The sequence below is a fragment of the Grampus griseus genome (genome assembly GCF_964374135.1).
Source record: "Grampus griseus genome assembly, chromosome: 9".
Taxonomy (NCBI): domain Eukaryota; kingdom Metazoa; phylum Chordata; class Mammalia; order Artiodactyla; family Delphinidae; genus Grampus; species Grampus griseus.
Window position 1 is genome coordinate 77,912,736 of NC_139003.1, and position 21,564 is coordinate 77,934,299.

Consider the following 21,564-nt stretch of genomic DNA (forward strand, 5'->3'; position numbering starts at 1 on the left):
TCAAGTAATGTCTCTTGTTAAGTTTGAGAATCTAAGAACCGGAATGGATGAGAGACACAGCATAATTCACTCTCATTTTACAGAGGAGGAAACTTATGCCCAGAATAATAATTTTCTCAATATCATATCACCAAACATGGCAGAGTGAATAGGGATGTTGAAGTTTTCTGACCAGTCTTTTTTCCTTTATTCTTTGATATTCTCTAATACTCACCTATCCCCTAAATTCACCTGATTAATATGCTACTGAATGCTCTACCTAAAATTAACTGCATTTATTTTTACATATTCTCCTGACATACTTGCTCATCTGTTCTGTTTTGTTTTAAGCAGCCTAATTGTAGTAATTTTTGTTTAAGTGAAGCTATGAGTCTTATTTTCTACAAACCTCCAGCTCAGAAATTTTAGTCAAAAACCATCATTGAACCTGTCTTATGATCCAGACACAGTAATAAGGACTCATGTTATCTGTACATTCTTACAGACAACTTAATGGTGTAAATATTATTATCCCAATTTTATGGATAAGAAAAAGCCCAATGAACCTAAATGTCCATCAACAGATGAATGGATATAGAAGATGTGGGATTTATATTATATGTATAGTGGAATATTACTCAGCCATAAAAAATGAAATAATGCCATTTGCAGCAACGTGGATGGACTTAGAGATTATAATCCTAAATGAAGTAAGTCAGACAGAAAGACAAATATCATATGATAACACTTGCATGTGGAATCTAAAAAAATGATACAAATGAACTTATTTACAAAACAGAAATAGACTCACAGACATAGAAAACAAATTTATAGTTACCAAAAGAGAAAGAGGGGGGAGGGATAAATTAGGAGTTTGGATTAACAGATACACACTACTATATATAAAATAGATAAACAATAAGGTACTACTATATAGCATAGGGAACTATATTCAATATCTTGTAATAACCTATAATGGATTCTGAGAAAAGAATATATATATATATATGAATATAAATGAATCTCTTTGCTGTACACCGGAAACAAACACAACATTGTAAATTAACTATTCTTCAATTTAAAAAAATAAATAGAAAAAGCCATTGAGGGTAAGCACATGCTCATGGTCTCATAGTTTTTCAAGTGGTGAGACTAGGATTAAATTTAGAGCCATGTAACTCCAAATCAAATGCCATTAACTCCCATGCCATTCTGCCTTCAAAGTGATAAAATCAAACAACCAAACAGAACCTTACATTGTTTCTCCAGAGATCAGTCTGTTCTCTACAAAAATAATAGTGAAGTGTTGAAGCCTTATTGCACTTGGCATTTCTTTTATTGTAATTCAGGGGAACACATCTTACTTTAATCAAAGCATTGCTGAATAATTTGCTTTCTATGAAATGTCAGGATCTTTACTCTAAAAGCCACTTTCCACTTATGTTAAACATTTTAAATAGATTATTTTAAACACCACCTTTGCACTTACATTTTCTCATCCATGTTGCTATGGAGGTTGAATTCTTGGTTGTTCTCCCAGCAGTGCCTTCTGTTGACATTATCACTCCGGTAAATAAACATTAGAACTTTCTGTGTGCCATAGCTACTTAATTTTTTTAGTTTGACAGACTTCTGTACTTCCTGTGATAAAAAGTCAAACCTAAACTCCTAGCCTTACAATGATATCATTACTCTACAATGTTAATAAGCCTGGAAATTCAAGAATACACAAGATTCGCTTACATTGAATTCCTTCACTTCAAGTGATTCTTCTGCCCTCTGGTGTCCAAACAGAGTCTCTGAACAAATTATATTTCGTTCAGATGGGCCTTACTGAACTGCTGGGTCTTGGTAATAAGTTCCAAGTGAAATGCAGTATGGAAGAATCTACCATACAATGAGTGATAACAGGTCAGATATAGAAACCAAACTGAGATCAGGCAACAAAATCTAGGGAAGATTTGTAAAGGCAGAAGATTTTATTTTTGACATTTGATTATTAAAAATTTACTCTGTAGTTTCATTCTGTGTTGATAAGGGTTTTTTATGATTTATGCGTAAATGTAAATATTAATACATGTTTACTTGAAAGTGAGCTTCAGTTTTTAAACTATTCTTTTATCAGAAAGGTGAGAAGAAAGGACTTTTTGAAAAAAATGTATTGTGTTAAGGACACTTATCGTGAGATCTCCCCTCTTACCAGATTTCTAAGTGTACAGTACTGTATTATTATCTACAGGCTGTAATGTTGTATAGCAGCTCTCTAGAACTTACCCAGTGTAACTGAAATTTTATACCCACCGATTGATGACTTCCCATTTTCCACTCCCCCGAGTCCCTGGCAACCACAGTTCTATTCTCTGCTTCTATGAGTTTGACTATGTTTTATATATATATATATAAGTGGAATTAAGCAGTTTTTGTCCTTCATGGCTGACTTATTTTACTTAGTGTATTGTCCTCTGGGTTTAACTATGTTGTCATAAGTGGTAGGGTTTCCTTTCTTTCAAGACTGAATAATATTCCACTATATGTATAGACACTTTTTTTAAAAAAAATATTTATTTTATTTATTTATTTTTGGCTGTGCTGGGTCCCCGTTGCTGTGCGCAAGCTCTCTCCAGCTGTGGAGAGCAGGGGCTACTCCCCGTTGCGGTGCATGGGCTTCTCATTGCGGTGGCTTTTGCCGCAGAGCACAGGCTCCAGGAGCGCAGGCCTCAGCAGTTGTGGCACGTGGCCTCAGCAGCCGTGGCGCACGGGCCTAGTTGCTCCACGGCATGTGGGATCCTCCTGGACCAGGGCTCGAACCCGTGTCCCCTGCATTGGCAGGCGGACTCTCAACCACTGCGCCCCCTGGGAAACCCTATAGACACTTTTTAAATTCCATTCATCAGTCAGTGAACATTTAGGTTGTTTCCACATATGGTATGAAGGGTTGTCAAAAAATTAAAAAGTAGAACTACCATATGATCCAGCAATCCTACTTCTGGATATCTGTCCAAATGGATTGAAATTGGGATCTTGAAGAGAGATTAGCACTCCCATGTTCATTTGCATCACTATTAACTATAGCCAAAATGTGGGGGTTTTTTTTGTTTGTTTGTTTTTTGCGGTACCCGGGCCTCTCACTGTTGTGGCCTCTCCCGTTGCGGAGCACAGGCTCCGGACGCGCAGGCTCAGCGGCTATGGCTCACGGGCCCAGCCGCTCCGCGGCATGTGGGATCTTCCCAAACCGGGGCACAAACCCGTGTCCCCCGCATCGGCAGGCGGACTCTCAACCACCGCGCCACCAGGGAAGCCCCCCTTCTAGGTTTTTGATTCTAGAAAGGAGAAGCAGAGGCAGGACTAGAATCTGGGCCTCCTGACTCCAAGTTTCTAAGGGTGTATGACAAAACATCTCTACCATTTTCCTTTAACTGTATATAGGCTGTGTTTCTCGCAAATGGTGAAAGGCAGCTGATTCAAATAACAAATCAATCTCTTCAACTGGATTTCAGCTTTCTTTTCCATAGGGCCAACATTTGCTTTTAAAATGAGGTTCTCCAAATCCCAGGCTACTTACTCCATTCAGTCATGTTTTCATTTTTCTGGTATAGAAATTCTTCTAAAAAAAAGGAGAACCTTCAAAAAAAGATAGACTTACCTGTATATTTATATCTCTGGCCCTTCTAACTCATATTGAATATAGCATCTTTCTTTGCCCATATATGTTATAAACTGACTCTTAGAAGAATAAGTAGGGGGATAGGATGACACCTATTAAATTTGCATGTTTTACTTTATAAATAAAAATGAGACTTCTTTACACATTTAGCTTATTTGTCCCATTTTGCTAAAAATGAAAGCCCAGTTCAGTTGTGCCTCATGCCATGTCTTCCCTCGCACTGATCACCCCTCTGATTTGTTTAAAAGGAAACTGCAACCTGTAGAGAATAGCCCGAAGCAGCAGGGGGAGAAAACTTGTAACAGCTGTCTGGGGACCTGCCAAGGGGCAAAGTTCTCTCATTGGATAAAACCCATTTTTCTCCTCTTATCCATTGCTTCCCACTGCACGACTGAAGGCCCTCTGCAAACACGCAGATGTGCCAAGCATAACACGATCACACCTAGTCAGGGTGGCAGCCAGCCCTGGGAGATAGGCATGCAACCAGGGCTTATTGCCGCTGGGTTTACCCTTTCATCTCAGAGCTGCCTAGGCAGGTCCTTTTTTCTTCTGCTCTTGTGCTGGTATTGTTTCCAGCAACATACGGACATTTTAGAGTTTTGGTAATAGCTCGCTCTTTTTTTTTTCCCCCCTTCATATTTTAAACTGTCTTAGAGTTTTTTGAAACAGTAGGTGGAGACACAGATAAGTTCCCTGATTTATTTCTTACAGTCACAGGAGCTAAAGTGATGCAAGTCAGACAAATGTTAGAAAGCTGGAAGCAGAAATAAATTGCCCTCTACAGTATATTCAGATGGACTGAGTCAGCAGGTAGAACTTAAAGTACATACATACAGAGGAAAAATTCGTTAGATTTTTAATACCTGTGATGTATAGCTGCAATAGGAAAGTCTTCTAGGATTTGTGGAAGGAAAATAATTGAATATGGTTATTTAGATGTAGCATTTCCCCCACGCTTTCTCTTTTTCCTTTATGGAATTTTTCTCTCCTACTTTCCATTTACCTGCATAAGATACTTGGCATCCCAAGTTTAGATCTGTGTGAGATGCAGCTATGATATCAAAGGAAAAATTCCACTGGTTTTTAATATTTGGTTCAAACTGTACAATCTTAAACCTCAGGGAGTATCTCTACCAAATCACTTTCATTTGTGAAAGCAGAGTGGAGACGCAGACCAGAGAGATCACACACAGCAACTTAGAGGATAAAGATCTTATCCAAACACTGGCAGCATGCCAGGAGGAAAAGCTGCCATATGAAAAAAAAAAACATTTTCAAAGAGCATTTTATAATAGTCAGTAGAAGCCAGGTTTCCCTTCTCTTCTTTTTTTGTTAGATTTTATTACACTGAAACTTCTTTGTCAGAGGTGAACAATGAGGAAAATTATCACGTTTGTTTCTTTGATGAATGTTCCTAGCTTCATTCACCTATCCTTTCTCACATTAAAATTTCTTATGGTTTGAAAATTTGATATAAAAAACTGACTTGAATGGCACGATGTTATTTCCTTTGAAATATTGGCTACTGCATGATTATAGCTACAAAGTCAAAAGAGATGTTTTTCTTAAGTTGGAGGGCTGTTTCAAAAATGTAATGCAGGCAGAAATCTTGCATTTGCTTTGATTTTAATAATAGACCCACCAGATAGTACCACAGGCATTATAAGCTATAAGCCCACTATGAATGGCCTTTGACTGAGTCTCAAACATGCAGCCTGTAATTGGGCAAGAGCTTTGTATCATTTGAGCTCCGTATCCATTTTGAGTTACAGCTTAATCTACTTAATATAGGGTTCCTAGCATTACTGAGTTGACAGATTTCACTTGGCTGAAAGCAAAGTGCTAGAAACAATGACTGAAGATACAGTCATAGATCTTTAGACCAACACCCAGCTAGGAATATGATCAGTAAGTACCAAATGGCTAACATTCCAGGACATTTCTAACCTTTTTGGTGCGGACCTGGGACAAGTCAATAAAACTGATCAAGAAAAGATCAGTTTCTTTTCACATGCAAGATTCTTATGAAAGATATATATATTCTCAAGCTATTTATAGAAAATTATTAACAGATTTTTTTTTAAAGTACAACTTCTTTGCTATTTCTTGTAATTTAGTGAGCTATTATGATTTTATTGCTGTAAATTTGAGGTCAGGGTCATTTACTGTGACTAACTCCAGTATCTTTAGTTCCTTGAGAATGACGCTTGTGAATGCTTTGAGAAGCACAATTTCGAGCCTTGACAAGATTCTAATTAGTGTTGGGTATAAGTGGCTCAGTTCAGTGGAGATGATGTTTCAACTTGTCTAAAAACTAAAACAGGGAGAAAGCAGCACTTTCTTATAAACTTTGCTTAATATTACTCGTTTTCTTTTCTATGCCTGCATCATCCAGCTAAACTTTTCCATTCCAAGAGAATGTATTAGCCAATGAAGAATTCAAATGTGGTAACAGCATTGTTCTCTCTGAGATAACTTACTAAATTACAATATAATAAAATCATAAAATAGATTCAGTATGTGGGAGGGGAGATATTTGAAGTAATATTTTGAAGGGATTTATGAAATAATTCCCCTTTCATGTTTTGGGAGAGAGGCACATTGAATTCATACCAGTGTGAATGTTTTACTTTTACCACCAGGGGGCAGGGTATGCTAACTATTGAATTAGTGGATGTCAGAAGGCGCACAGGAAGCGCATTTTAGACAGAAGTGAAAAATTCCCTGAGGGTTTCCCCACAGATTCTTTAGGGGAAGTTGTTGACTTGCTCACAGTAAATTTTCACGCCAGTTATGAAAAACTAGATAATTATGATATCAAACTATTGAAGTTCTTTTACAAGTAATTCTATGACATGTTGATTTGTTCCATTTTATTAACAATCATGGTTTTAAGTTAAAACTGAAATTTTACATTAATTAAAGGAAACTGAAAATAATAATGTTTATAGATCACTTTCTTAATTGTTTCAACTCAAATTTCATGTACCTTTGCAAGAAAAGAGCTCACTTTGGGAACTTTAGAAAACACAGGTAAATGGATATAATTTAGAAATCTTTTTGGAGAAACATTGAGAAGCTTTAATAAGCATGATAATTTGTTTCATAAGGTTCTCTTTGATGATCATTAGCCATTCCATCTGCCAACGAGCAAAGACAGTTGTCTTTTGAGATCTGAGGCTAATTCAAGAAGAGAATAGTTCAAAAGACTAAAGAAATATCTAGCATGGGGGTTTTGTATTTAGTTTTCTGAAGTCAAACTTCTTGGAAGAAAAGATATGGATTGGAATCATCAATGTTTACTTGTGCTTATGCAACTGAAAAGTATTTCAAAAGCAAGAGCCCAACTGGACATTGATAAAAGATTTAAAATATGTGCACGATGAATGTTTTATTGAGGTATCAATGATATATAACATTAGTTTCAGGTGTACAACATAATTCGATATTTGTATATATTGAAAAATTATCACCACAATAAGTCCAGTTAACATCAGTCACCATACATAGTTACAATTTTTTTTTTCTTGTGATGAGAACTTTTAAGATCTACTCTTAGCAACTTTCCAATACACAATACAATGTTAGTAACTGTAGCCACCATACTGTACATTACATCCTCAGGATTTATAACTGGAAGTTTGTACCCTTTGACCCATTTTGCCCATCCTGCACCCTCTACATCTGGCAACCACCAATCTGTTCTCTGTATCTGTGAGCTCTTTTGTTTGATTCCACACGTAAGTGAAATCATACAGTATTTGTCTTTCTCTGTCTGATTTACTTCACTTAGCGTAATGCCCTCAAGGTCCATCCATGTAGCAAATAGTAAGATTTCATTTTTTGTGTGGCTGAATAATATTTCATTGTAATAATTAAGAATATTTTCGAAAGCAAAAACTGGATTTATATACACTGCAGGTAAGCCGCATTTATTTACATCTGTCAATACATGTGATTTCATATTGATCCTGGTGACCATTCCTTTAATATTATCAATGATAAGGCTTAAAAACTTTATTAGAAGTGAAAATTTCTCAGATGTGTGAACAATGCCTTTACTCCCCTCCTCATTCCTTTTCAGTGTCCAAGCAAAACCTATGACCCACTGATTAAATCCACCCGAGATTTTCCAGACGATGTCATCAGTTTCATAAAGCGGCACCCTGTGATGTATAAATCAGTATATCCAGTTGTGGGAGGACCAACATTCAAGCGCATCAATGTGGATTACAGACTGACACAGATTGTGGTGGATCACGTTGTCGCAGAAGATGGCCAGTACGATGTGATGTTTCTTGGAACAGGTATGCTAGAGCCAAGTTATGCCTTCTTTCAAATGAATTTTTCATTATTAGACAAACAAAAACTTCAAAAAAGTTTACCGGCCAAAATGAAAATGAGTAACTATTAGCTAATACCCAGTCAGTGTTTTTTTTAAACTTGCATAACATGTGCTTTTAATCGACGACCATACATACCTCCCAGCCTCCATTAGTGTTATGTGAGATTTCAAAATATACTACTATATTACGACTGCAGTGTGCCTGCTACAGATGAGGTGCTCAATACCTATTTGTTGAATGACTATGGACTAAAAGAAATAGGTAAAGCAAAGCTTCTCTATTTTCAAACTTCACATTTCCCTCTCTCTACAGAGATATTTGATGACCTTACCCCAAAGGATCCCTTCACCCAATTTTGAGAATCACTGACTTAGGTGGCTTATGGTGGTTTCAAAAAAGTTAATCATTAATTTGTAAAGAACTTAAAGTAGAAACGACTTGGTGTTTATTTTTCCTGTCCTTGAATTTTTTGGATTAAGTATCACTTTCATTATTAGAGCCCATTTTATTTATTTTTTTGGACTGCCAACTCAGTAATTATAAAATGATTACCTTTTTTTTCAAGGGAAAGAAATATTGCTTATTTGGTGTATCTCAAAAAACAAAAAGTAATATCTAATAATGTCCTCGAATTGTATTGGTAGTAAAGGTAACATGTATCATTAAAACAAAAGCACTACATCCTAGGTAATGTTATGTAATTTGATGGATCACGCATTGCATAAAGAAATAGAAATTTGATGAGTTTTTAAGAAATGGACATTTTTATTGAAATGTTTTTAGGACTATAAAACAATTTTAGAATAATTTTATTTTTTAAAATATATTGGTTTTACAAAAGTTAAGTTTATTAGGAAGCGTCTGTGTGACAGACTCAGAGGACTTTAAGAACACCGGTTGTCAAACCTGATTATGTTGCAGATGGCAGTACCAAGGCCCAGGGAAAAAAGTAATACTTTCAAGACTACAGAGATTACTACTGAAGCGTCAAAACATGAAATAATTAGTCCTCCATTCTAATGAGCTTGGCTCCTAATTGCACTGCCCACCCAAAGCTCATTTCTAGTTCTTCAACATTTCAGGGTCAGAAAAGCCATTTAGCCACTAGGTGGTACTACCTAACTTTTACTTGGAAAATTATGAGGATACTAAGATAGATTGATTTTCAATTATGACATTCAGAAAATATATATTTAATATTTTTCAAAGATCCTAGGGTCATTTAAAAACAAATAATCCAGACTATTTTGTACAAATAGGATATTCCCATACATGTTAACCTACTTCAACCTCTGTGCTCAGAAGTTTAAAAGCAACTATTTTAAATTTATTTTTATGTGTAAGTCAGTCTATACATTAATTTCCAAATGGGATTTTTTTCTAAAATGTTCTTTTGATCGTCCTTCTGTAATAACATACCACCTTGTGGACTGCAATATATGATTAATCTTGTGATAATAGTTTAGTTCTTTTAAATTGAACTAAAATAATTTGACAAAATTTTATTTTCTAGCCCATTAATTATATTTCTGTAAGTAAAATACATTTTATGAGTGAGCTACTACTTCCCCCATGTAGATAGCTTCAATGATTTCTCTTACATTTGTTAAGATTATTAAAAATATATATATTTATCTTTCATGGTGAACTGGATAAGTACTGAATAAATATTTCTTACATTGAGAGAGAAAATTTGTTAATATATTTTAACCTTTTAAATTAAGTTCCAAAAATGTTGTTCCTCTTTTGTTACCCTTTCAACTAATTTTTAAAGGAGACATCTCTATTCCTTGTGTTAGGAATACACTCTGAATGTGTGTCTTTTAATATTTTCTTTATAAATGTGTTTATGAGCTGAAAGCTATAGTATTTCAAAAGGGGAGGATCATATACATTAAGCTTCACTTCTCGCATGCTTTGTTTAACCTGATTGCTTGAAAGGCATTGAAAAAAAAATGAGGGGAGCCATGTGAAGGTTGCTAGGAGAATGCTTAACTAAACATTGAAGTAGAAACAACAGGATCGTGTGTAATGTATTTTTTCAGACGTTGGAACAGTCCTAAAAGTTGTCAGCATTTCAAAGGAGAAGTGGAAAATGGAAGAGGTAGTACTGGAGGAGTTACACATATTCAAGGTAAGACTTAGGCCACAGTTCCGGGAGAAGCGATGGTGAACTTGAGCAGTTCTTATATAGCACATGTTCGTGTCAGTACGTCACCACTCTTTCTGAAGAAGTCTTTTCAATTAGCTTCTTTATTTTTCTTTTCCTTAAGCGAAGGAAAAAGTTTTAAAAGCAACTAAGAATGGGACTCATTTTCCCCTGCAGGAATATCACTGAACTTGGGGCTCCTGGGTTGCCCCTCATGACTGAGTTCTCTAAGCATATGTTCAGACAAATCACCACGGTAGATGAAAGCCTAGGGTCTCTTCTACTATCCAGATGCTTTTCTACTTTATAAATTTTACTTTTCAATTTTTCCTCAATTGAATTTAAGGAAACTGGAAGAGTGTATAAATCACGTGTCCCTGCATTTCTGTAAGGAATTCTTTTTTTTAAGTCGCTTGATAGTAAGTCTTTATGCATGCTAAATTCCCCTCAACCACCAGAAGAGTTAGTAGATCTAAAATAATAGTTCTCCAGATTTGGGGAATGTCCTTAGACTTTTAACAGTAGTAAATTTGAACTGTGGCATTCTTTGTAGACCTTCAATGAAATTCAATTTAGCGTTATTTTCTAAAATGAAATTAGAAATAAAATTGCATTTCTTAGAAGAGCTTTTTAAAAATATGCTGTCTTTTATACCATTTTTTGTTGAGACAGTTTATTAAAATAGACTGTTACCATGTAAACTTCTATTGCCTTAAAAGAGAGTAGAGCTCTCTGCTGTGAGGGGCTCAAGTTAATTAACAGACTGGGTTCCCCAGGATCCTGTTTACATTGTGATGATAATAGTGGTCCAGGAGTTAACAAGAACAAGACCTGCTCTCTGGACTCTACCAGAAACAAAGTCGTGGGTAGTTCCTGAGGGAAAAGCCAATGTCAAATATAAGTGCGAACCCAGAGGGCAAAAATAAAGCCTCCGTGATACCCAGAGGCACATTAGACTAAGTCTACTCAGGGGTTATTACTGACCAAGAGGAATTGTTTGGATTCCACTGTTAAGATTAAATAATGACCCTGTTTGCTTAATTCATTAAAAAAAGTTATTGGATAGAACTTTCTCATTTAACATTTCTTTTCATTTTTTTCATATATTTTCTTAAAGTTTTAATATCTGCTTGTGTTTATTACTTAGTAAATATTGGCTGGTGAGAAATGAATAGTCATATATATAGAGAGAGACATAGACGATAGATAAAAAAATGCTTAAACATTCCATCCTTTTTAGTTTGGCAGCTTTTGTGTTCATGTTTTAAATTTTGTATTGCACGCATAGAGGCTTGTTTTCTACACATAAAACTTTCATGTTGTGAAACCACGTGCATCGTATCTTGCAGTGTTTTATAAAGAATATGCTCATCCACGAGAAGCACTATAACTTTTTAGAATTTTACTACTTGAACAAGTTTTTGAACTACTGATCTAAGTAAGCAGAAAGAGGCAATAAATAATTATGGAGATGTTCTTGTCAACACTAGTTTGAATTATATGGAAGCAGTTAAGATAAGCAGAGTCAGAAGAGGGAGAAACCTTGTGGGTAACCGGGAACAATTTTCAGTGCAGAGTGTCTCCTCATACATTTAGGTAATTTTTCTTTAATAAGATTTAAAAATAACTATTTTCATACTTTTTATTAAGGTTGAATCACTACACATGGGAAGGAAATAGCAAACATTAAGATCTTTTTCTCCTCTATATATAACAGAGCCTTGAAGTTTACTCCAATTATCCTTGGTACACAATAAAACAAAATATTGGCTACTCTAAAAGATTGTTCATGATTATCTTTATTAATAGTTAAATTTTATTTTCAGCATTCATCAATCATCTTGAACATGGAGCTGTCTCTGAAGCAGGTACTTTCTAATTTTTGTGTAAAAATTAGCCACAAAAGCAAGACTGTTTGCATCAAACTTTATTTTAGGGAAAATCCATTGAAACTAGAAGTTAAATTATAAATAGTGTAAAAAGCTTTAGATTATTTGTTTCTTTTATAACTGATTATAGGGCATTGTTTCTGCCTTGCCTTAGGAGACAGGGGACCCAATTCCATTAATTGAATAATACATTCTCCCCTTCCTTTGGCTCTTGAAAATTGAGCTCACTTTCCTAGTCTCATGAGAATGTCATTCTGTCAAGGCTGTAAAGTAATTCATGTAGAATACTAGCCCTAAACATTAAAGATGGTTTTTAATCAGCGAGTCTACGAGTTAGACTATGGACTGCAATGGCAAACAGCCCAATAGTCACATGGAGCTGGAAGGCAAAGGAGCATGCTAACAAAGTAGACCAAGAATGGAACCGCGTTCTGGGGAAACAGAGAGGAGACGAACTGGTGTAAAAGGGAGCCAGGGGAGCGGGAGAGACCGGCAACTCGAGCTATGAAGGATGCTGCAGGTAACCAGATAAATAAACAGAAGGATGGGACGGGGAAGCATATGCCGAGTAGAAGAGACGGCCCTTTGAAAAGGCATGAAGAGTGAAAGACTCGAACTTATTCTAATAAGTTTGTGTACAATTGGAGCAGACAGCATAGCTGCACTCGAGGGGCAAGGAGGCTAGAAAGGAACCTGGGGAAGTAAGACAGAAGAAGAGTAGACACATCCTTCCATGGATGCCCTCCTGAGCTGTTGAAGAAGTTTATCCGAGACAATGAAGACCTTTAAAGACGTTAAGCAGGCGGGTGTCATGATAAGATTTTCCTCTTAGAGAGAGTAGCCTGGCGTGGCAGTGTGGAAGAGGGGTTGAGTCCTGCGGTGGAGGTGAGGGTTGCCGGAAAACAAGGGTGAAGCCAGCTGAAACGGTAAGGCCACTTACAGGTCATCGAGGAAGGAGATGATAAGGACTGAGAAAAGGCAAGGGGCAGTGCAGAGCGAGGCAGAAATGGATTTGAGAGCGCCGTGTAAGAGAACGGAGAGATAAGGTGGCAGACAGACGGAGTGAGAGTGAAAGAAGATTCAAAGACAACTCCCAGATTCGTGCTGGGGGCGACTGGGATGGTGTCTCTTGGTCAGGGTAGGGTAGGAAGACTAGATTTAGGGGAATCAGCGTGTGCGTGTTTATGTTGTTTTCAAAATAACTCTTGAGCCTTTGTACAGGAAGAAGAGTAAAGATGAGAATCGCAAAGAGGGAAACCCAATGTTCAAGGCAAAGGAAGGAATCATCAAAGGAAACAGAACTCTAGGCAGAAATAAAGAGGGAGAACAAGAGAAAGGGAAGAGACTTTCAAGGAGGCTTTAGTCTTACTGGTATCAAACGCTAGAGAATTATATAGTAAAATACTAAACAAAGTCCACATTTAGCCTCCAGGAGGTCTTAAGTGGGTGGTAGGGGTGTAAGACAGATTTCTGTAGGTGGAGTCCGTGTACGTTATTTGTGCCAATATCTATTTCTCAGATTTTTTTTCCCCTCCATTTAAAGTTTGGCATGTCCACTAGACTTGACCGTAAGTTACCTGAAGGCACAGACTATGGCTTATTCACTTGTTATCATCCCTCCCTCTGCCTCCACCACATACCCTCAAGTGAATACATGTAGGGAGCAGTGCATTATTTTCAGGACTTATTTTCAAAATGTGATTCTATTTACTGAGTTTGTCAGTATCCTGCAGGCTTTCACGTGTGATACAGCATCCCACAAACCTCCTTAATACTTTCTTCATAGTGATAGCAAATACTTTCTCTCTCACTTATCACTCAACTTCCTTCAGGGATCCGTACTTCATTAACAAATGAAATGGTTAGTTAAGATCACAGGAAAGTTTTTCATAAACCTCTTTTCAGTCAACTCTTATATAAGAAGCCATGGCAGGAGAAAACCCATCAGTGTTGCCTATAGCATCTGTGCTTGATATAATCTACCAGAGTGTATTTTCAACTACTAAGAAAGAATCTGACATCTTAATTCCTCAGTCTAGCAGCTGGTTTTTGACCTTCTTAAATTACTGCCAAGGTTACTCTAGCTCTCTAGAATGCCGTCCAATTCTGTGTCATCATCTTCAAACCACCATCCAACCAGGGATAGAAGACCGACTTATCTTACTCTCCCTTATGTTTCTGTGCAAGTGTTTATAACAGGCAGGGTACCCGAGGAGACAGATTTAGGTCTGTGATGTGGTATTCAAGAAAGGGAAGTTCTTAAGACTCGTCTGAAAGATGCTTCTAATGCATTTGTTTTGCCTGATTTGCAGCAACAGTTGTACATTGGTTCCCGAGATGGACTGGCTCAGCTCTCCTTGCACAGATGTGACACTTATGGGAAAGCTTGTGCAGACTGTTGTCTTGCCAGAGACCCCTACTGTGCCTGGGATGGAAATGCATGCTCTCGCTATGCACCCACTTCAAAAAGGTGAGAGGCACATCAAATTAAGATGAAGCCTTGCTTTTCACACAATGAATATCTTACACGAATACCTTCTCTTGTAGTTTAAAGAGAAAACATATAGAGAACATGGTCTGTGGTAGGAATATTACAATCTAAATGTTTTAGAGTTTTTCATACAGCTAAATTTTGAAGGAGGATAAAACAGAATGTTCTGAAATCCGGAAATGTGGAAGTCTTACCAAACCAGTTTGGTTTGATGCACAGCAAGCCAAACGTGGAGATGCCAAGATGTGCAGCAGGGAACGGGTTTATTCACAAAGCAGTCAAGCGGGGAGATGGGAAAAACAAGTCTCAAATTCGCCTCCCCAAAGGCGAAGGACTGAGGATACTTACCGGAGAAAGCTGAGGCGTGGGGAGCCTGGGAAAGGTTAATTGGAGATAAGAAAAAGGTGAGGTAATCATCGTTCTACGCAGATGAAACTAAGCTACAAGCTTCTTCCTGGGATGCCTGCTCTGAGCATGGAGTTTTTGGCCTCTGATGTCAAAAGGTCACTGGACACTCCCACGTGCCCAGAGGGAGGGTCAGTGGTCCTAACCAGTCTTAACCGGCTAGAGCTCAAACTGAACACAGCTGACTCCAAGTTCCTAAACAACTTGGGCAAACATCCTGTTTAGGTTACCTGAGGCTTGGAGGACACGCAAGTTTTTATAGCAACAATTAAAGCAAGCTTGACTAATGAAGGCAGGTCACAGGTTTCATGGATTTAACTGATGATAACCCTCCGTTTCAGAGCTTTAAAAAATTCTGATAAATTGTTTATATCCTTTTTCTTCATCTTTGTCTAAAAGCATGAAAAGTTTGCTTTCTTTACTACTCTACCCTTTGTATATTCTTCCCTTATTTATAAATATGTATATACTCGTAGTTACTGTTTTACAAATAATGTGTAAATATGTTTTTGTAACAGTGTAGATTATATACAGCCCACAGCACATCCCAGTGATTCTGTATAATTTTGCTTTTACTCCAACTTGACCAATTTCTGCCACCCAGATATGCTTAAATATCCAACTACATCCTGCTGTTTGTAGTTTCTTGCTTTATGTGCTCTTAAAAATAATGCTATTCTGGGCCAACAGTACCCAGCTAGGAATTTATTTTACACACACGGGCAAAAAAGTACCACAAATTATATGTTTGACTGTCATTTCAGCACAGTTTTCAATAGCAAAATTATTGGAAACACCCTGAATGCTCATTAATATGACTGATGGTGGCTGAGTATATTAAAATATCATTATTTTAAAGTGTGGTTTATAGTAACACTATTTTCTAAAGTATTGCCCAAAGTATATTTTATTCTACATAAAATGTCAGCAAATTGTATGTGGTATTTTTTTTTTCATCTTTAGGTCTTAACAAAATAAGGTAACAGGTGAGCATATGTTAGTCCCGCTACTACATATGCACTTTTATTTTTTTGAATGTTTACTGATTTGTCAAATTGCAAATTCTAGTGATCACAGATTGAATGTATAGTACAAAAACAGATACTATTCCAAGACCTTTTTATATTCCCTGAAATCTCTGAATTAAATGTAAGTGGGGAGATACCATTATTTCAAGTTTAAAGTAAAAAGTCACAACATTTTTGTTATAGTTTTTGACAAAGAATATACTCACCCTAGTTAGTCTTTGGGGAGTGCTTTTCTTTTCAAGAACCTAAAAAACAAGAATGCTCATTTAGTTGGTAATGAACCTTCAGTTTGATGAATTGATCCTGTTCCTTAAGAAGCCAAGATTTAAAAACATTCTTGACCTTATGTACCTTATACCATCATAATTTTTTCTTCTTGTATTTCTCAAGACTGTATCTCTGATCTTGCAGACAAGCCACTGTGATGTTCTCCCTTACCTAACAATGTCCATGTGAGCCAAAAAATGTGTATGATAAATGAATCTCCCACAGGGCTGTCATCTGGTCAGCATGCCCCTTAAGGAACACCCTACATATCACAGAATGTTTACTGTGACATCTAGGATCTCTGATGTGGCAACATAAAATAACCAAAGCAAATGAAACTGTACTCCGAGTGTAAGACTTATTTAACTTAGATGTGGCAGATCTTTACTTTTTTTATGCAGTAGTTACTATTTTCTCTTAAGGAAAATATGTGACAATAATGTACAAGGCCATTATTTTATTATCATTATCACTACTCTCAGAGAAACAATGTGAACTATGTGTCAGTAGATAGAAATAACATCTAGCCATTAGGCCATATCAAACTTGTACTTCTGTTTCAAATGATATTTATCTCGTTGTTTAATCACATCAGTATAATAATGAATCTTCATATGATAAGGCATTTTGTATTTGTGTGTACTTTCTTACCCACTGACTAAAGCTCTTTTATATCTTATTACTTGTCCGTTGGCTGACTGAAAAAAAGAAGATACAAATAGTTACCCCCATAGGAAGTATATAATAACTGGATTGTATTTATATTCAGCCTGTTCTGTTGAATAATATGTCAAAAGCCAGAGAAAAAGAAAACTGGGGTAGTTAAATGAAATTCAGATCATCTTATTACCAAAACAGGATTTATTCTGAAATAAAATTCAGATCATCTTATTACCAAAACAGGATTTATTCTGTTAGGACTCTACCACTAGTATTATTTGAATTAATGTTAGAGTGATTGGAATATTGACCTGCATTTAAGTTGAGCAGTAAAGCATAATTCTGCTTCTGCTACTGTTATGAGTGTTAGATGTAGACTTTGTATATCTCAGATATCATGCTTGAAGTTCTATTTAATCCCTTTTGCACAGGCGAGCTAGACGCCAAGATGTGAAGTATGGGGACCCAATCACCCAGTGCTGGGACATAGAAGACAGTAAGTATAGGTTTAATATGCTTTCCTCCCACTGAAAATTTTAAGCCTGGTCTTTGTGTGTCTTTTTTATTATACGAGTTAAAACACCTACTCATTTTGTGTAATGCTTGCATTCTGGAAAAGCAATAGGAGGTTTTATAAATCAACCCCCTGTTCACGTGCCTAAGTGGTAATTCTTTGTTATATTTGCTTCATATGGCTTTTAAAATTCCTATACCTTTTTTTTTCTTTTTTAATGCCTTATCCATCCTTGTAAAGTTTGAAACTGCTATTAGAGATAAAGCAGAATATAGTCCAAAACATATGGACATGTAGAGTAAACTCAAAGAGACCCTCCTAGAAAAGTTTGATAAAAGTGTTGGACTTACTAGAAAGAAATTTTAGGTAGCCTGTGCATTATTTGTATTCACCTATTAATTTGTGTATCCATTCAATCAGTAAATATTTATTAAGTGACTTCCATGTGCATGTAGTTGTCCCGGATCTACTTTGAGAGAAAAAGCTCCTTAGAGAACTTACAATTCTTTGGGGAAATGTCATAAGGCACAATTAGTGATGTGGGAGTTTAGCAAAAAAAGAGGTCACCAGAGGCTGTACTGTTCAGAGAAAATGTCATAGAATGGAAGATCTTGAAAGTCTGAGTGTGAGAAGGGCAGAGTGGAGAATTGAGAGGAAGTCTGTTGAGTGACTCTGATAACAGAGAAAAAAATCTGTAGAAGTATATATTCCAGAGCTTTAGTTACTTTCCACTCCCAAGCTCTGCCTTCAGATAGAAAATATATGCAGACGCACACACACACACACACACAACTGGAAGAAGAAATGAACTGCCTTTCCATCATCATATTGTTAGTAACCACCTACCACTGAATAAACAACCCAGATTTCATAGTCTATAACTGCTGGTCTGGCAGAGTTTTCTTTTTTAAAAACAAAACAATTATTTCTAATTTATAATATCATTCTTCTGAAAAATAAACTCTAGTCCAGAATAGTACGTTTGTCTTCCTGTTCTAATGTGTAGGTGACTCACTGTAATGTATGGTGTTTTATTTAGCGATCATTACCATATGCTATGCACAGTTTTTCACATGTGCACATGAGATTAGGAGGGACTATTTTAGGTACTGAGGATATGCTAATGAACATAAAAGAAAACAATCTGTGCATTCATGGATCTTACATTTAAATGTGTGTTAGGGGAGGGAGCAGGCAACAAACATAAAAACAAGTAAAATATATGCCATGTCATATAATGATAAATGTTATAAGGACTTATAAAACACCATTGCTTACTAAGGCACTCACAATTATTGTGTCCACTTCATCACAGCCCATTCTTGTTATAGCCCATTGCACATCTCCTTTTCATCATCACCACTCTAACCCAATATATTTTTTGTCAAGATCACCAGCAGTTTCCTCCTTGCCAAATCCGATGGCCACTTTTCCGTTCCCATTTTTACTTACTCTCTAGCTCCCTCCTCCGCGGAACACTTTCTTCACTAGGCTCCATGCAGTGATGTGCTGGAGCCAGCTCTTATGGCCCCATGAGAGCTGACTGTGTATTACGGAGGAATTTTGTGAGCTGAGTTTTAAACCACTGGTAGCTTGAATCAGCCGTGGCAGGAGTGTTTACACCAGGAAAATCGGCAAGCGCTACAAATAAGGGCTTTTTGTTTTCAGAGATGGTCTCCCCAGCACCCCTCTGCTTCACGGCACCACAGGGAAAACTTCTGGTTTTTCTCTTACCTTACAGGTTTCTCCTTCTGCGTGTTCTTAACTTTCCTTTTCATCCTGCCATCTAAACATCCAATCTCTGTATATTCACTCCTTAACACCATCCATTTCAATACTATCAGAGGCAATTTTTTTTTAGTTTTTTTTTTTAATTGAAGTACAATGTTGATTTACAATGTTGTGTTACTTTCTGGTGTACAGCAAAGTGATTCAGTTATACATACATATTTATTCTTTCTCATATTCTTTTCCATTATGGTTTATTACAGGATATTGAATATAGTTCCCTGTGCTATACAATAGGACCTTGATGTTTATCCATTCTGTATATCATCATTTGCATCTGCTAATCCCAAACTCTCAATCCATCCCTTTGCCGTCCCCCTCCCCTCCCCCTTAGCAACCCCAAGTCTGTTCTCTGTGTCTGTTTCTGTTTCATAGATAAGTTCATTTCTGTCGTATTTTAAATTCTACATATAAGTGATATCATACGGTATTTGTCTTTCTCTTTCTGACTTACTTTGCTTAGTATGATAATCTCTAGGTCCATCCATGTAGCTGCCAATGGCATTATTTCATACCTTTTTATGGCTGAGTACTATTCCATTATATATATATATATACCACATCTTCTTTATCCATTCATCTGTTGATGGACATTTAGGTTGCTTCCATGTCTTGGCTATTGTAAATAGTGCTGCTGTGAACATTGGGGTGCATGTATCTTTTCAAATTATAGTTTTGTCCAGATATATGCCCAGGAGTGGGACCATAGGATCATGTGCCAACTCTATTTTTAGTTTTTTGAGGAACCTCCATTCTGTTCTCCATAGAGGCTGTACCAATTTACATTCCCACCAACAGTGCAGGAGGGTGCCCGTTTTCTACAGCCTCTCCCGCATTTGTTATTTGTAGACTTTTTTTTTTTTTTTTTTGCGGTACTCGGGCCTTTCACTGTTGTGGCCTCTCCCGTTGCGGAACAACAGGCTCTGGACGCACAAGCTCAGCGTCCATGGCTCACGGGCCCAGCTGCTCCGCAGCATGTGGGATCTTCCCGGACCAGGACACGAACCTGTGTCCCCTGCATCGGCAGGCGGACTATCAACCACTGCGCCACAAGGGAAGCCCTGTAGACTTTTTAATAATAGCCATCATGACGGCTGTTAGGTGGTACCTCATTGTCGTTTCAATTTGAATTTTTCTACAATTAGCAATGTTGAGCATCTTTTCATGTGCCTATTGGCCATCTGTACGTCTTCTTTGGAGAAATGTCTATTTAGATCTTCTGCACATTTTTTGATTGGGTTGTTTTTTTGGTTTGTTTGTTTTTGTTATTGAGTTGTATGGGCTGTTTGTATATTTTGGAAATTAAGCCCTTGTTGGTCACATCATTTACAAATATCTTCTCCCAGTCCGTAGGTTGTCTTTTTGTTTTGTTTATAAGTTTGTAAGTTTGATTAGGTCCCATTTGTTTATTTTTGCTTTTATTTCTATTGGCTTGGTAGACTGACCTAAGAAAATATTGGTACAATTTATATCAGAGAAATATTTTGCCTACATTCTCTTCTAGGAGTGTTATGGTTTCATGTCTTATACTTAAGTCTTTAAGCCATTTTGAGCTTATTTTTGTGTATAGTGTGAGGGTGTGTTCTAACTTCACTCAATTTACAAGTGGCTGTCCAACATTCCCAACAACACTTGCTGAAGAGACTGTCTTTTCTCCAGTGTATATTCTTGCCTCCTTTGTAAAAGATTAATTGACCATACGTGTGTGGGTTTATTTCTAGGCTCTCTATTCTGTTCCATTGATCCATATGTCTGCTTTTATGACAATACTATGCTGTTTTGATTACTGTAGCTTTGCAGTATTGTCTGAAGGTTGGGAGGGTTATGCCTCCTGCTTTGTTCTTTTTCCTCAGGATTGCTTTGGCAATTCTGGGTCTTTTAAGGTTCCATATAAATATTAGGATTATTGGTTCTAGTTCTGTGAAAAATGTCAGGGGTAATTTAAAAGGGATCTCATTAAATCTGTAGATTGCTTTGTGTAATATGGCCATTTTAACAATATTAATTCTTCCAATCCAAGAGCATGGAATGTTTTTCCATTTCTTTAAATCGTCTTCAGTTTCCTTTATAAGTGTTTTATAGTTCTCAGTGTATATGTCTTTCACCTCCTCGGTCAGGTTTATTCCTAAATATTTTATTTTTTTTTTTATGAGATTTTAAAAGGGATTTTTTTTCTTTCTTTTTTTTTTTTTTTTTCACTTTCTCTTTCTGATGCAACCAATTCCTGTATGTTGATCTTGTATACTGCTACCTGGCTGAATTTGTTTATCAATTCTAGTAGTTTTTGTGTGAAGTCTTTAGGGTTTTCTATATGTAGTATCATGTCATCTGCATACAATGACAATTTTACCTCTTCTCTTCCAACCTGGATAACTTTTCTTTCT

General features: G+C 36.7%; 1 protein-coding gene across 1 annotated transcript in view; it reads left to right on the plus strand.

Moving 5' to 3' along the window:
• The window catches only part of SEMA3D (semaphorin 3D), a gene marked incomplete at both ends in the record, with an annotated part of 133,847 nt that overhangs the window by 100,337 nt on the left and 11,946 nt on the right, over positions 1–21,564 (plus strand). The window contains 5 exons of the mRNA XM_082661799.1: positions 7,728–7,950; positions 10,035–10,123; positions 11,965–12,006; positions 14,340–14,497; positions 17,310–17,374. Of these exons, the coding sequence (XP_082517925.1) occupies positions 7,728–7,950; positions 10,035–10,123; positions 11,965–12,006; positions 14,340–14,497; positions 17,310–17,374 (577 nt within the window). The remainder of the gene's footprint in view (positions 1–7,727; positions 7,951–10,034; positions 10,124–11,964; positions 12,007–14,339; positions 14,498–17,309; positions 17,375–21,564) is intronic.